We start from the raw sequence: 11,603 nt of genomic DNA on the forward strand, positions 1-11,603 counted from the left end.
GGCCCAGCCCCATGCTGCCATGGAAAGTCCCTGCTGCGGCTTGTCCCCTGGGGCCAGCTGCCCCGCGCTGTGCCGTGGAGCAGGGACAGACGGTGCCTCTTGTCTCTGCACAGGGGAGGAAGCCAGGAACCCACAGCGCTCGATCCCCATTGGCATCATTGTGTCCCTCCTCATCTGCTTCGTAGCTTATTTTGGGGTCTCCGCGGCCCTGACCCTCATGGTGCCGTACTTCCTCCTGAACAAGGAGAGCCCCCTGCCTGAGGCTTTCAAGGCAGTGGGCTGGAAGCCCGCCCGCTATGCTGTTGCCGTTGGCTCGCTCTGTGCCCTCTCCACCAGGTAGGACTGGCTCCATCCCTGGCACTGCCTGGCACGGTACGGGGACCAGGAGAATGCGTCCCAGCTGGTCTGGGTGTTTGCCGCATCTGGCTGCTATCCTGCTCCTGGCACAGAGATGGTCCCATCCCTGTCTGGGTGGTGGATGGGGACAGCTTGCCTGGCAGGCCCTGAGCCATCTCTCCCCACGGCAGCTTGCTGGGCTCCATGTTCCCCATGCCCCGTGTGATCTATGCCATGGCGGAGGACGGGCTGCTCTTCAGGTTCCTCTCCAGCATCAACAGCCGCACGAAGACCCCTCTGTCAGCCACCATCACCTCGGGGCTCCTTGCGGGTAAGGTTCCTGGCTGCCGCCTCATGCTTGGCCCCGCAGCGGTCCAGAGCCATGCTCATGCTGCTTGTCCTTGTTGCAGCGGTGATGGCCTTCCTGCTTGACCTAAAGGACCTGGTAGACCTCATGTCAATCGGCACACTGCTGGCCTACTCCCTGGTGGCAGTGTGTGTGCTCATCCTCCGGTGGGTGTCTCCTCTCGCGTGGCAGTGCTCGGGGTTGATGTGCTGTGCGTCAAGCCCAGGGCTGGTGGCCACAACTTTTTCCTGGGGGGATACAGCATGGGGAAGCATCAAGCCTCCAAGATGGAGGCTGCTCACAAGAGCCTGCATGGTGTCACTGGGCATATCCCAGTTGTGGCGGGGCTACTGCCAGAGCAGCACATTGGGCTGGAGGAGTGTGAGGGGTATGAGGGTGCTGCCCACTATCGCCCTAGGCTGGGAAGTTCCTTGGGCTCCGCTGCAGCTTGTCTCATCTGCTCAGGTACCAGTCCGAGCAGCTGAACTCCCCGAAGGCCATGGAAATGCTGGAGCTGAACGGGAACGAGGAGGAGAGAGTGATCATGAATCCAACTGTCACCGCCACCAGTGTCCAGCAGAAAGAGACGCTGGCCCTGGCGACACTGTTCAACCCACCTGCAGACACCCCCACCGCGCTATCGGGGCGCATCGTCTACATCTGTGTCTCAGTCATTGGTGAGTGAACCCATGTCCTCCCCTGCCAGGGGCTGGAGCACTTTGGTGTGTCCCCACAGAGCTGGGGAAGGATAGTGGGCATGCTGGGCAGAGGAGCACAGGCTGCCAGCCACTGTTGGCAGCACCAGTGGGCACTGGACCTATTCTGCCCTGGGCAAGGTGCCAAGTGCAGGGCATGGCTGGGGTTTCGGGCACACGGAGGCTGATGGAGGACGTGGACACTAAGCCAGGCATGTATGGGTGGTCACAGGGGCTCCCTGTGATGAGCCTGGTCCAGGCTGGCCACCCAGCGAGGGTGGTTCCCAGGCCCCTGAGAGCACTCGGGCTCAGCCAGCAAGGTTTCATCCATCCATCCATGGCTTCATTGTGCAGCCAGAATGGGGTGGCTTAGCTGGGTCTGGGTAAGCATCAGAACTGGGTTCCAGCCCAGCTGAGTGCAGGCTCCCCTCGGCTTGTAGGGCTGGCGAGTTCCCCCAGCAAGGCACTTTCCTGAGGCTTTGGGGCAGGTGTTGGAGACAGCACATGCTGGACCCATACCTGACCGAGAGGAGTGGGTGCCTCCGCCCAGCCATTGGTGAGGGTTGGGGTCGCAGGGAGGCCGTGTGCCGTGCAGCCTCCTGACTGCCCCCTCTCTTGCAGCCACACTGATCGTGGTCATCTGCGTGGTCCTGACCCTCAAGGTGACTGCGCTGAAGGACGCCAGCGTGGGCTGGATCATGGCCCTGGTGCTGCTCCTTGTGGCTCTGCTCATTCCCACCATCATCATTTGGAGGCAGCCGCAGAGCAACGCGCGGTTGAACTTCAAAGTGAGTGCAGCCCCCAGCAGCTCGGTGTCTGTTCTGCCACGGACCCCTGGCAGGGCCTGGGTCATTGCAGGATCTGCCAGGGCTTGCTGCTGGGCAGTCACGGTCCAGGAAAGCCTAGGACCCTGAGATGCGGCTCTCTGAGGTGCAATCCCCAGCGTGGAAGTGCCCAGGTGCCCTCTGGGCTGTGACAGGGGTGGGATCCCTCTGTGGCCAGAAGCATCCTTGAGCCCAGCTGGGTCCCTCAAGGCACAGCTGACATGGCACCTCTTGTCCCTCGCAGGTACCTTTCCTCCCGCTCCTGCCGATCTTCAGCATCTTCATTAACATCCTGCTGATGGTACAGCTGAACACTGGCACCTGGGTGCGGTTTGCCATCTGGATGGCCGTGGGTAGGTGTCCTGCAGAGGGGAGTGTGGTGCCCGCAGGGTCCCACTGGGCGGCTCTCTGATGCTGGCAGCCTGCTGCTGTGCATTTCATTGCGGAAACTGTCCTGCAGGTTTCATTATTTACTTCGGCTACGGTATTCGGAACAGTGTGGAAGGGAAAAGCGCAGAGGAACCCTGTGCCACAGCAGAAAAGCCTCTGCACCACCCAGGACTGGACCTCAGCCCTGGAGCTGCTGCGGTCTGAGGGACTGGGCACCGGCACTCTGTGGACCTCTGCCAGTATTCCCGCTCAGGGACAAGATCATGATCCGCATGGTACATCCATCCCCTCTCCCGTGGGGAGCAAGTCCTAGAGTCAGGACCGTGGAGCCAGGTTGTGCACTGCCCTTTCCCCTCGCAAGAGCAGAGGTCACAGAGATGATTCCCTGGGCCACATGGGAGTGCTGGTGGCCCGGGGCTGGTCTCTGGCATCCCCCCAACCCCACCGAGGGGCAGTGACACTGGCACAGCCCTCCTGCCGTGGAAGCTGCTGTCAGAAATGCTGCTTTCACTGCACATGGGAAGCCCCACACGATGGTGCAGCTGTATTTGTTCTGTCTGTCCATGTGGCTGTGGTCACCACCTCCTCTCCATGCTTGCCACGCGCTGGGCGTATACATGGCAGCCATGGCTGGAGCTGTGCGATGAGGTTTGGGGCGGCTTGTTCTGGTACCGCCAGCAGACCGGTGCTCCCTGGCAGCATGGGGCTCAGCCGGCCACAACCCCCTCCGTGCCTGGGATTTGCATTCCAAGCTGAGCCCTGTGCTGCCCCAGCCATGCTGCTTGGTGTGAGCATGTAGCTCGGGTGTCTGTGAAGATGTCCACAGTGTAGCCGTACCAGTGTCCAACCTCGTATGCTTTTGTATAATTGGTGTTTTAATGTCGACTTTTATACCTATTAAACTAAATGTTTTTTAAGTGCTTGGCCCTGTTGGTCCTGCCACATCTCATGTTAATGCCCTGTGGTCACGGAGCCCTGGCCAGGACCTCATGTGCTACAAGGTCAGGTGCCAGGCTGGTGCCAGCACAGAGCAGGGCTCGGCCACAGCTGGCTGTGCTGGTGGGCTCCCTGCCCAAAACTTGCCGGCTGGAGCCACCAGCCCTCACCCTGTCCCCTGGGACAGTGAGCCAGGAACCATGGAGCAGTGCTCCAGGCCAGCTCAACCCAGCGCTGCTAGTACCTGTGGGCAGGACACCAGCCTGCCACGGCCCCACCCTGTGCTGCGTGGGAGTGTGTCACCTGGTCCCTTTACTTCCAGTAAAGTCCTTGGGGAATACCTCCTGGAGGCTCCAGCAATGGCCTGCAGAGGAAGCGTGGCCTGGAGCTGGGCTGCATCCATGTGAGAAGATCATGATTTCCCAGATTCTGGTCTGGTCTAAATCAGCCCTGACAGATTATTTTGCAAAATAAACTAATTTAGGACAGATGGATCTTGCATGGTTTTGGCATCTCTCCCTGTTTACTGGCAGTGTAGCAAGGTCACTGCACGGTCAGCAGCGAGGGCCCCACAGCATCAGCTCTGCTGGGCTGGAGCTGTGAGCCCTGCCCCAGGGCTGTGCCCAGACTAAAAGGGGCTGTGGCACCTGCAGTGGCCCTGCGGTGGGCACTGCCTGCCCTGCTGCCCTGGGCCGGGGTGCTCTGCCAGAGCCTCTGGCTCCAGCCCTCAGGTGCAGCTGATTCCTGGCACTGGCTCCTTGCAGGTGCTTCCAGCTCTTCTGGTCATGCCTGTGACTGGGCGTGCTGCGCTGGGTCCCACCACCGCGCCTGGTGGGTATCTTCTGGCCCAGAGCAGCACACAGGGCCCTGCCGAGCCCTGAGCCCGCAGTCCCCCAGGCACCCATGCACCTGGGTTTGGGTGTTGTCCCCCAAGCCTGGCGGGCAATGGGCCCGTGGTACAGACGCAGCCGTCACCCACTGGCTCGGCACTGCTGCAGCCCCCCATGCCTTTGTGTCCATGTCCCTGTGCATGTCCATGCCCACGGCTGTGCGTGGGTCTGTGCTCACAGGCATGTCCATGCCTGGCTCCAGGCCATCCCACTGAGCACTGGCATCCCATCCTGGGCACCCATTTGGGCTGGCAGAGTTCTGAACATGGAGTAGGGTGCTGGGAAGCCCCAGGCAGCTCCCACCACGGCAGCCTGTCAGGGAAGCAGCTGTCTGACAGCTGCCAGGTTGTGCCGGTGCAGTGTGGTGGGTCGGTGCCATCCTGGCACTGGCGCAGGTGCTGGCAGGAGCGCAGCAGCTTTGTCCCCCCCCAGGCCCTGTGCTGGGCTCCCTGGCATTGGCTGCCTGCCTCAGGGGTGCTGCCCCAGCCCTGGGCACTCACTCTGGGGGGACCCTGCCTCCCTCTGCCCACCACCTCTTTCTGTCCCATCTGGGCTAGCAGAGCTGCCAGGGATGGCACCACATCCTCTGCCGGGCAGCGCCTCTGCCTTTCCTGGGCCCCCCTGGCATTACTGTACATCTCGGCGCATCAGTTGATGGGTAAGTAACACCCAGACGGAGCCCCAGCATGTTCCTGTCAGCACAAGCACTGCTTTAACTGCTGCCACGCCAACCTGCGTGTGGCCTGCTCAGATGTTCTGATAACAACCTGGGGCTCCGTTGTGCAGAGAGGGGCCGGGAGGGAAGCATGTTCCTGGGTGAAGGCTGTCAGGTGTCGGGGGCTGCAGAGTGGGCTTTGCCCTCCCGTGCCAGTCTGGCAGGGGCCATTTTCTGCTTTGGGAAAACGCAGCAAAAAGCAGAGCCTGACTTTGCTGCTGTGAGAGCTGGTCCCCAGCCCTGTACACAGCTGCCTGAGGTTTGCCTCCTCAGCCAGGGAGTTTCCACCCAGATACGCAGCGCAGGCTGTGTTCCTGCCTGCTGCCCGGCCGTTGGCCTCCCCAGGCGGCTCCAGCCCTGGCAGAGCAGCTGGCAGAGCCCTGGAGGGAACCAAACAAGCCTGAAGCTTCTCCCTTGCCTGTGCCCCTGCTGCTGCACGGGTGCTAGGCTGACCAGGCACAAGCGTGGGCAGGAGCACGGGCAGGGGAGGCAGGGCTGGCTCCTGTTTCAGTGCTATCCTGGTGGCTGTAGTGCCGGGGATACTCAGGCAGGCCCACCTGGGAGCCACAGCCAGGTCTTGGCTTGCGATCTCCCTGTTGCTGTCCTCCTTGGATTTAAAAGGGAGCCGGAGGGTTGTTGGCTCCATCTGTGTTTAGCCCGAGCCATGCCACGGGGGCTGGCAGTTGGGGCAGCAATGCCATGAGGGCCTGGCTGCGGCCACTGGCTGATGGTGATGTGCCCTGGCCATGGGCCGTGGTGGGGATGCAGCAGTGGTGGGTCAGGGTGTGGGGGGTGCAGGGAGCTGGTGGCTCTCAGTTTCCCTCCCCACCTGGCTCCACCCTGTCCCCTGTGGCTTTCATAACCGCACGCACTGCCACGTGTCTGGCACAGACCTTGGCTGCCTTTGGGGGACACACGGGGCTTTCCCGGTGGAGGTGTCGGAGCAGCTTTCTGCACACCAGCTGCTTGCTGAGGAAGAGCCTCCAGGGGGGCTGCCGAGAGGAGCCCGTGTGGGTATGCAGGCTCGGGGCAGAATGGAGGCTATGGGCTATACCGCTGAGCCATTGGAGGGAGAACTGGCACTGCAGAGCCTGCCCGCTGCACTGCTGCCCTGCCGCCCTGCCAAAACAGGGGAGGCCCTGGCACGTGGCGATGTAGCAGCGAATTAAATTTTAAATTGTCTACAATGATCCGTTTGGGAGTTCAACTCAGGCTGGCTGGTCTGCACTGCTCTGGGACACCAAATACTGCAACCTGAGGAGTTAATGCACCGCCTTCTTCCCTGTAGGACCAGCAAGGAGGTACTGTCATCTCCTCCTCCCCACAAGGTGACCAGCTGATGCAGCGGAGCTGGGGTGGCTGCCCGGTGGGACACATCCATAGGCGGGGCATGAGCCCTGGAATCTGGGGAATCCACCCTGGGGCAGGCGGGGTTACTGGTGTGACAGAGAAAACTCATCAGCTCGTGATATTTCTGCAGCGGCGCTGGGTTGCGCTGCAGGGCCTCACCATCCAGAAGAGCTCCAGGAGATCAAAGCCAGTGCCGGATGAGATTCCTATCGCTCCTTACTCACCCAGCTCCAGGCAGGTTCCAACCCTTCTGCTTTCTGTGGTAACAGCTTAAGCATGCACGACTCAGTAGCTGGCACGAGGCAGCATGCATCCGATAATCCTCCCAGCCCTGAGCCGTGGCAGGTGGCCGGCTCTCTAATCGTGCAGGCTTAATGCTCTCCTTGCTTTGCCTTTGCAGGTCTGGCACAATGACTTGCTGCCAGGTGGTTGCTCTTGTCTTGCTCTCCTTTCTCCCCAGTGTTGCAGCTGGTGACCTGGCTCCTGCTCTTGCTTCCCCATCCACAATGCAACTAGCCAAAGGGTGGTTCTTGTCACAGCCCGTCCCAGAGCTGACAACATACTGCAACAGTTCCAGCACCCAGCAGGAGGCCACCAGGGTCTCTCAGGACTTCCAGGAGTACTTCTCTTATGAGACAGTGTATCCCAACAGCTCCCGCACCCTCACCACGGTGGAAGTGAGCCCCTGGGCAAGTGGCGCAGAGAGGAGATGGTGGAGGCAGTGTGTGTGACACAAGTGGCAGATTTATGGTGCAGACAGGCAATTTTCCATCAGCAGGACCCAATTCCTGATGATCTACCCCTTCTCTGCCACTGTCAATACCTCCATGGGCTGCATGGGCATGCTGGTGTCTGAGTGGCACGTCTTCACCGCTGCCCACTGCATTCATGACAGCAAAGGCTATGTGAAGGCAGGCCAAGAAGATCAAGGTGGGTTTTCTGTTGCCAGCATAGGGCACTGACAATGGGATGGGGACAAGGAGGCTGGTGATGTGCTGGGTTCGGGTACAGCGCATGTAGGTGCCCATGGGCTGGATCCGGGGCCCCAACTTGGTCAGCATGGACTATAACTGCACCCTTTTGGAGCTGTGCAGGCCACACCAGTGCCCGCACAGGAAGATTATGGCAACTCTGCCAACGGAGGAGATAGCTGGGAAGAGGATTCATTTCTCAGGGTTTGACAGTGACTGTCCAGGCAAGCTGGTCTACTGCTTCTGTGGGGTGGAGGATGAGCCAACTTACCTCATCTACCAGCACTGCAATGCCAAGCCTGGTGCGTCCAGCTCTGGGGTGTATGGCAAGGTGTGGGACCCTGCATGACACAAATGGGAGAGGAAGGTAATCAGGGTCTTCTCAGGGCACCAGTGGCTGGAAGGGGCTGGGGAGCACCATGGCTATAATTTGCCTGACTGCTCTAAAGTTTGCTCAGATTTGTCACTGGATCAAAGTGGACTCTAAAAGCTGTCACACTGAATAAGAACCACAGCCTTTGAGTGTGGTGTTCCTGAGTGACAGCGTGACCAAGGAGCCTGAGGAGAAGCAGCGTTTCCTGGCAAAACTGCTCCACTTTATTCTGTTCTCTATCATGGAGGAAGGGAGTCTCCAGAGTTCATAAGGGATCCAGCAGAAACTCACTGGAGTCCAAGCCTTGATTCCCTTGGAAGCCTGAAGGGTGGTTTAAGCTCCTTTGGTTGGTGCTGGCATGAACTTAGCATCAGGGTTCTTTACAGAAAGAGCTTGGCTGTTGGCCAGGGCAAGTGGCCTTTGCTTCCAGCATGTTAACAGCTCACAACTTGGAGAGCCACATGCTTGCTGCTAAGCTGTACCCCATTTCTCTCAGGTCTCATGAGGTCTCTTGGTCTGTTGGCTGCACTGCCCAGCTTGGCATTGCCCCAGCAATATGAGGACAAAGGTTTTTCTCTTCTAGTAGGACCTTTGTGTGCTGATGAAAGGTGTCTGAAAGGCAGCCCTGGAGACTGAGTCTTCTGGGCACAAAGTGTGCCATGGCAAGAGCCCAGCCAGGGCAGGAGGGGCTGCTCTAGGACCCTGGTAGCCGCCATGCTTGGGAACACCTTTGGCAAGAACGCATCTTCTGACTGATGCAGCATGGTGCCACGTGGGTACCTACATGTTGGCAGCATGGGCCAGGAGCTGGGAGCACCTACTGACTTGTAAACTTTCTCATCTCTCTTTGGTTCTGCCTGGGATTGCTGTACAAGGAAGCGATCCTGACATTTACTGCAGCTGTAGTATTTGAGGTGGATTCTTTTAGGCAAATACATATATTTGAATAAAAGTCAGCACAAATCTCTTTGCAAAAGGTTATGTTGAAAGAGGAACAGTGCATAGATTGCTAGCCCTGGTTTGGGACTTGCTGAAGGAGATGCTCTTCCTCCAAACTGAAGTGAGTGGGACAGGGAGATCTGTGTAGAGCTGAAATCACAGTATCTTGCAAAAATAGGAACTGATGCCTTCTGTAGTCCTAAAACAGCCCAGGCACGTGACTGAATAGATTTCTGCATGTTCTGTCACATAGACAGAACTGATGTGTCCAACAGGCCACACCAGGCTCTTCCAGGAGCAAGCTGAAAGTTTGCTTTATGTTTCCCTACCTCATACACAAGAGATTCCTTTGCTAATCCTGGGTTTTCATGGCTGATACCTCTCCCCATCTTCCTTAAGTTTTCCGGTTTCCCTGCTGTGTTCGCCCAGGCAATTATTCCCTCTGTAATTCATATTCTCCACAAGGGACCTCATGCTGATGTTGCTTTGCCAGGCTGGACAGATGACTGCTTGTGTTTTTTGCCCTTAAGTCCACATCCTGCTCCTTCTCACTACATCTCAGGGGCAGCCTGCATCACAGGCTTCTCAGTGCTGTCATTGCTTAAACCTGCTGAAGACTAAACATGCAGTTCCTTCAAGACCTGTGACAGTTGTACAAGCGCAGCAATCTGACTTGCAAAACAAACAGGTAGGAGACATTTCAACAAACTAAATATAATACCCCCTCACATTCAGTTATCAAGACTTTGGCATAATGAGAATGTTAATTTAAATTGTATGCCTGGTCTGCAGATGGGTGTGCAACAGTTTCTATTATTTTGGATGAGATAATGCATGAAAAATCATGATTACACATTACCGGGCAGGGAGCATGTGCTATTATTTACACAAAATAAACGCAATTTACAGACAAAATTTAGTTTGTTCAATGGAGTTACCTGCCCTCTAGCTGAGAGGTTCTTGGGGACAGATCAGAAAGGGTTTTCATCTCCTCTGGTCCCTTGTTTGAACCCTAAGAACAGGTTAGAAAGTGTCAGCCATGCTCTTAAAATAGGAAGAAAGCCTGTCATAAACACAGGGGAGCTCCTGGTTCCTTCCTCTCTGAAGTGCACACTGGGTGTTTGTTTTGCTTTATACACTCCTCTGATTGTGGGACAGGTGACAGGATAGGGAAAGTTCTCCTAGAACCTGCTGGTGTGAAACATAAAGACTTGTCAGAGCAGCTGTACACTTTATAAGCAACTTCCTCCTGACATGTGCCATCAGCTATTGCAAAACAGAAGAGGAGGAAAAGCCAGCACCAAGATGGAAGCAGGAGAAACACACTGAGAATTGTGCCCCCTTTTAGTGTCCATCTTTGTGTTTGCAAGTGACAGCAGCTTTAAGACATCAACAGGAGATGTTCTCCCCCAGTCGGTGTCATAGTGCGAGTGTTTTTGATGCACAGACTGCAACAGGTACAGGACTCACTGTTGTAGTGGGTTGACCCTGGCTGGATGCCAGATGCTCACCAAGATGCTCCATCACTCCCCTCTTCAGCAGAACAGGGGGGGAGAAAATAAGATGGAAAAGAACTCATGGGTCAAGACAAAGGCAGTTTAATAAAGCAAAAGCAAGGCCACACACAGAAACAAAAGAAAACAAAAGATTTATTCCCTATTTCCCATCAGCAGGTGATGTCCAGCCGCTTCCCAGGAAGCAGGGCTTCAGTAGGTATAGAGGTTGCTCGTGAAGACAAATGTTGTAATAACAAATACCTCCCCCCCGCTCCTCTCTCTTAGCTTGTATTGCTGAGCAGACATCATATGGCAGGGAATCTCCCTTTGGCCAGTTTGGGTCAATGTCCTGGCTCTGTCCCCTCCCAAGATCTTGCCCACAGATCACCACAGCCTAGTGGTGAGGGTGGGAAATGTTGGAGAGACAGCCTATTCCATACCAATTGCATCATGCTCAGGTTCCACATAATTTGATACATGTATAGATCTTCTAACCGTCCCAGTGTATTTAATTGTTATTACTGAAATCCCTTCTTACCAACACTTACACTACATACTTAAACCATCTTTATACCCAACATACAGATTTATACGTTCTCATTAACTACTATCCCAAGTCCTTTAACAGCTAGATATTCTCCCATTTCATGGGCTTCCTCCACTCCTCCAAATCTTCATAAGAACAGGCTATGACTTGGGCCCCATCTGTCAAGATCGGTGCTCAGTACAGGAGAAGCAGTAGGTTCGATTACTGGGCACCAACACTAGCTTGGTTTGGGTCATAGTTGCACTTGTCCAGTTCCCTGTGAAACTCACTTTGTTGGTCCAGGTCATTCCTGATACATCACTTCCTACAACATACAACTCACATCACAGATTATTTTTCCCCCAAGGTTAAGTCTCCTTGAGGCACACACCAGGTGTCCCCATCCTTCCGCATTACCCACCAAGTACATTCCTTTTCCCCGGGGGAGAAAAACCCCCCCCCCCCTCCCCCAGCCACTTCCCTATGTGCACTACAGGGACCTTATCTCCTCCCACAGTATGTAGGGGTTTTGTTTGGGCAGGACCAGGACAGTTAGCAGTTCCTCTGATGTTAACCAGCCAAGTGGCTTCTGCTGAATTTCTATCCCAGTGTTTTCATGTCCCATTGCCCAACGCTCTCAACTGTCTTTAACAGTCCATTACATCTCTCAATCTTTCCAGAGGCTTGTGGGTGACAGGGGATTTGATACACCCACTCAATGCCATGTTTCTTGGACCATGAGTTAACCATGAGGTTATTTTGGAAATGGGTCCCATTGTCTGATTCAATTCTCTCTGGGGTACCATGTCACCACAA

At 56.2% G+C, this 11,603-nt stretch overlaps 1 protein-coding gene and 1 pseudogene across 1 annotated transcript in view; both read left to right on the forward strand.

The window, feature by feature from the left end:
* Nucleotides 1-2,795, forward strand: part of LOC104623740 (cationic amino acid transporter 3-like) — a gene marked incomplete at its 5' end in the record, with an annotated part of 4,339 nt that extends 1,544 nt beyond the window's left edge. Inside the window, 7 exons of the mRNA XM_010290912.1 lie at nucleotides 114-336; nucleotides 528-667; nucleotides 747-849; nucleotides 1,148-1,359; nucleotides 1,999-2,165; nucleotides 2,446-2,554; nucleotides 2,662-2,795. Of these exons, the coding sequence (XP_010289214.1) occupies nucleotides 114-336; nucleotides 528-667; nucleotides 747-849; nucleotides 1,148-1,359; nucleotides 1,999-2,165; nucleotides 2,446-2,554; nucleotides 2,662-2,795 (1,088 nt within the window). The remainder of the gene's footprint in view (nucleotides 1-113; nucleotides 337-527; nucleotides 668-746; nucleotides 850-1,147; nucleotides 1,360-1,998; nucleotides 2,166-2,445; nucleotides 2,555-2,661) is intronic.
* A 1,677-nt stretch (nucleotides 2,796-4,472) lies between these two features.
* LOC104623741 lies at nucleotides 4,473-7,959 on the forward strand (annotated as a pseudogene).
* The last annotated feature ends 3,644 nt before the right edge of the window (nucleotides 7,960-11,603 follow it).

Source organism: Phaethon lepturus, unplaced genomic scaffold (genome assembly GCF_000687285.1).
Source record: "Phaethon lepturus isolate BGI_N335 unplaced genomic scaffold, ASM68728v1 scaffold20487, whole genome shotgun sequence".
NCBI classification, from domain to species: Eukaryota; Metazoa; Chordata; class Aves; order Phaethontiformes; family Phaethontidae; genus Phaethon; species Phaethon lepturus.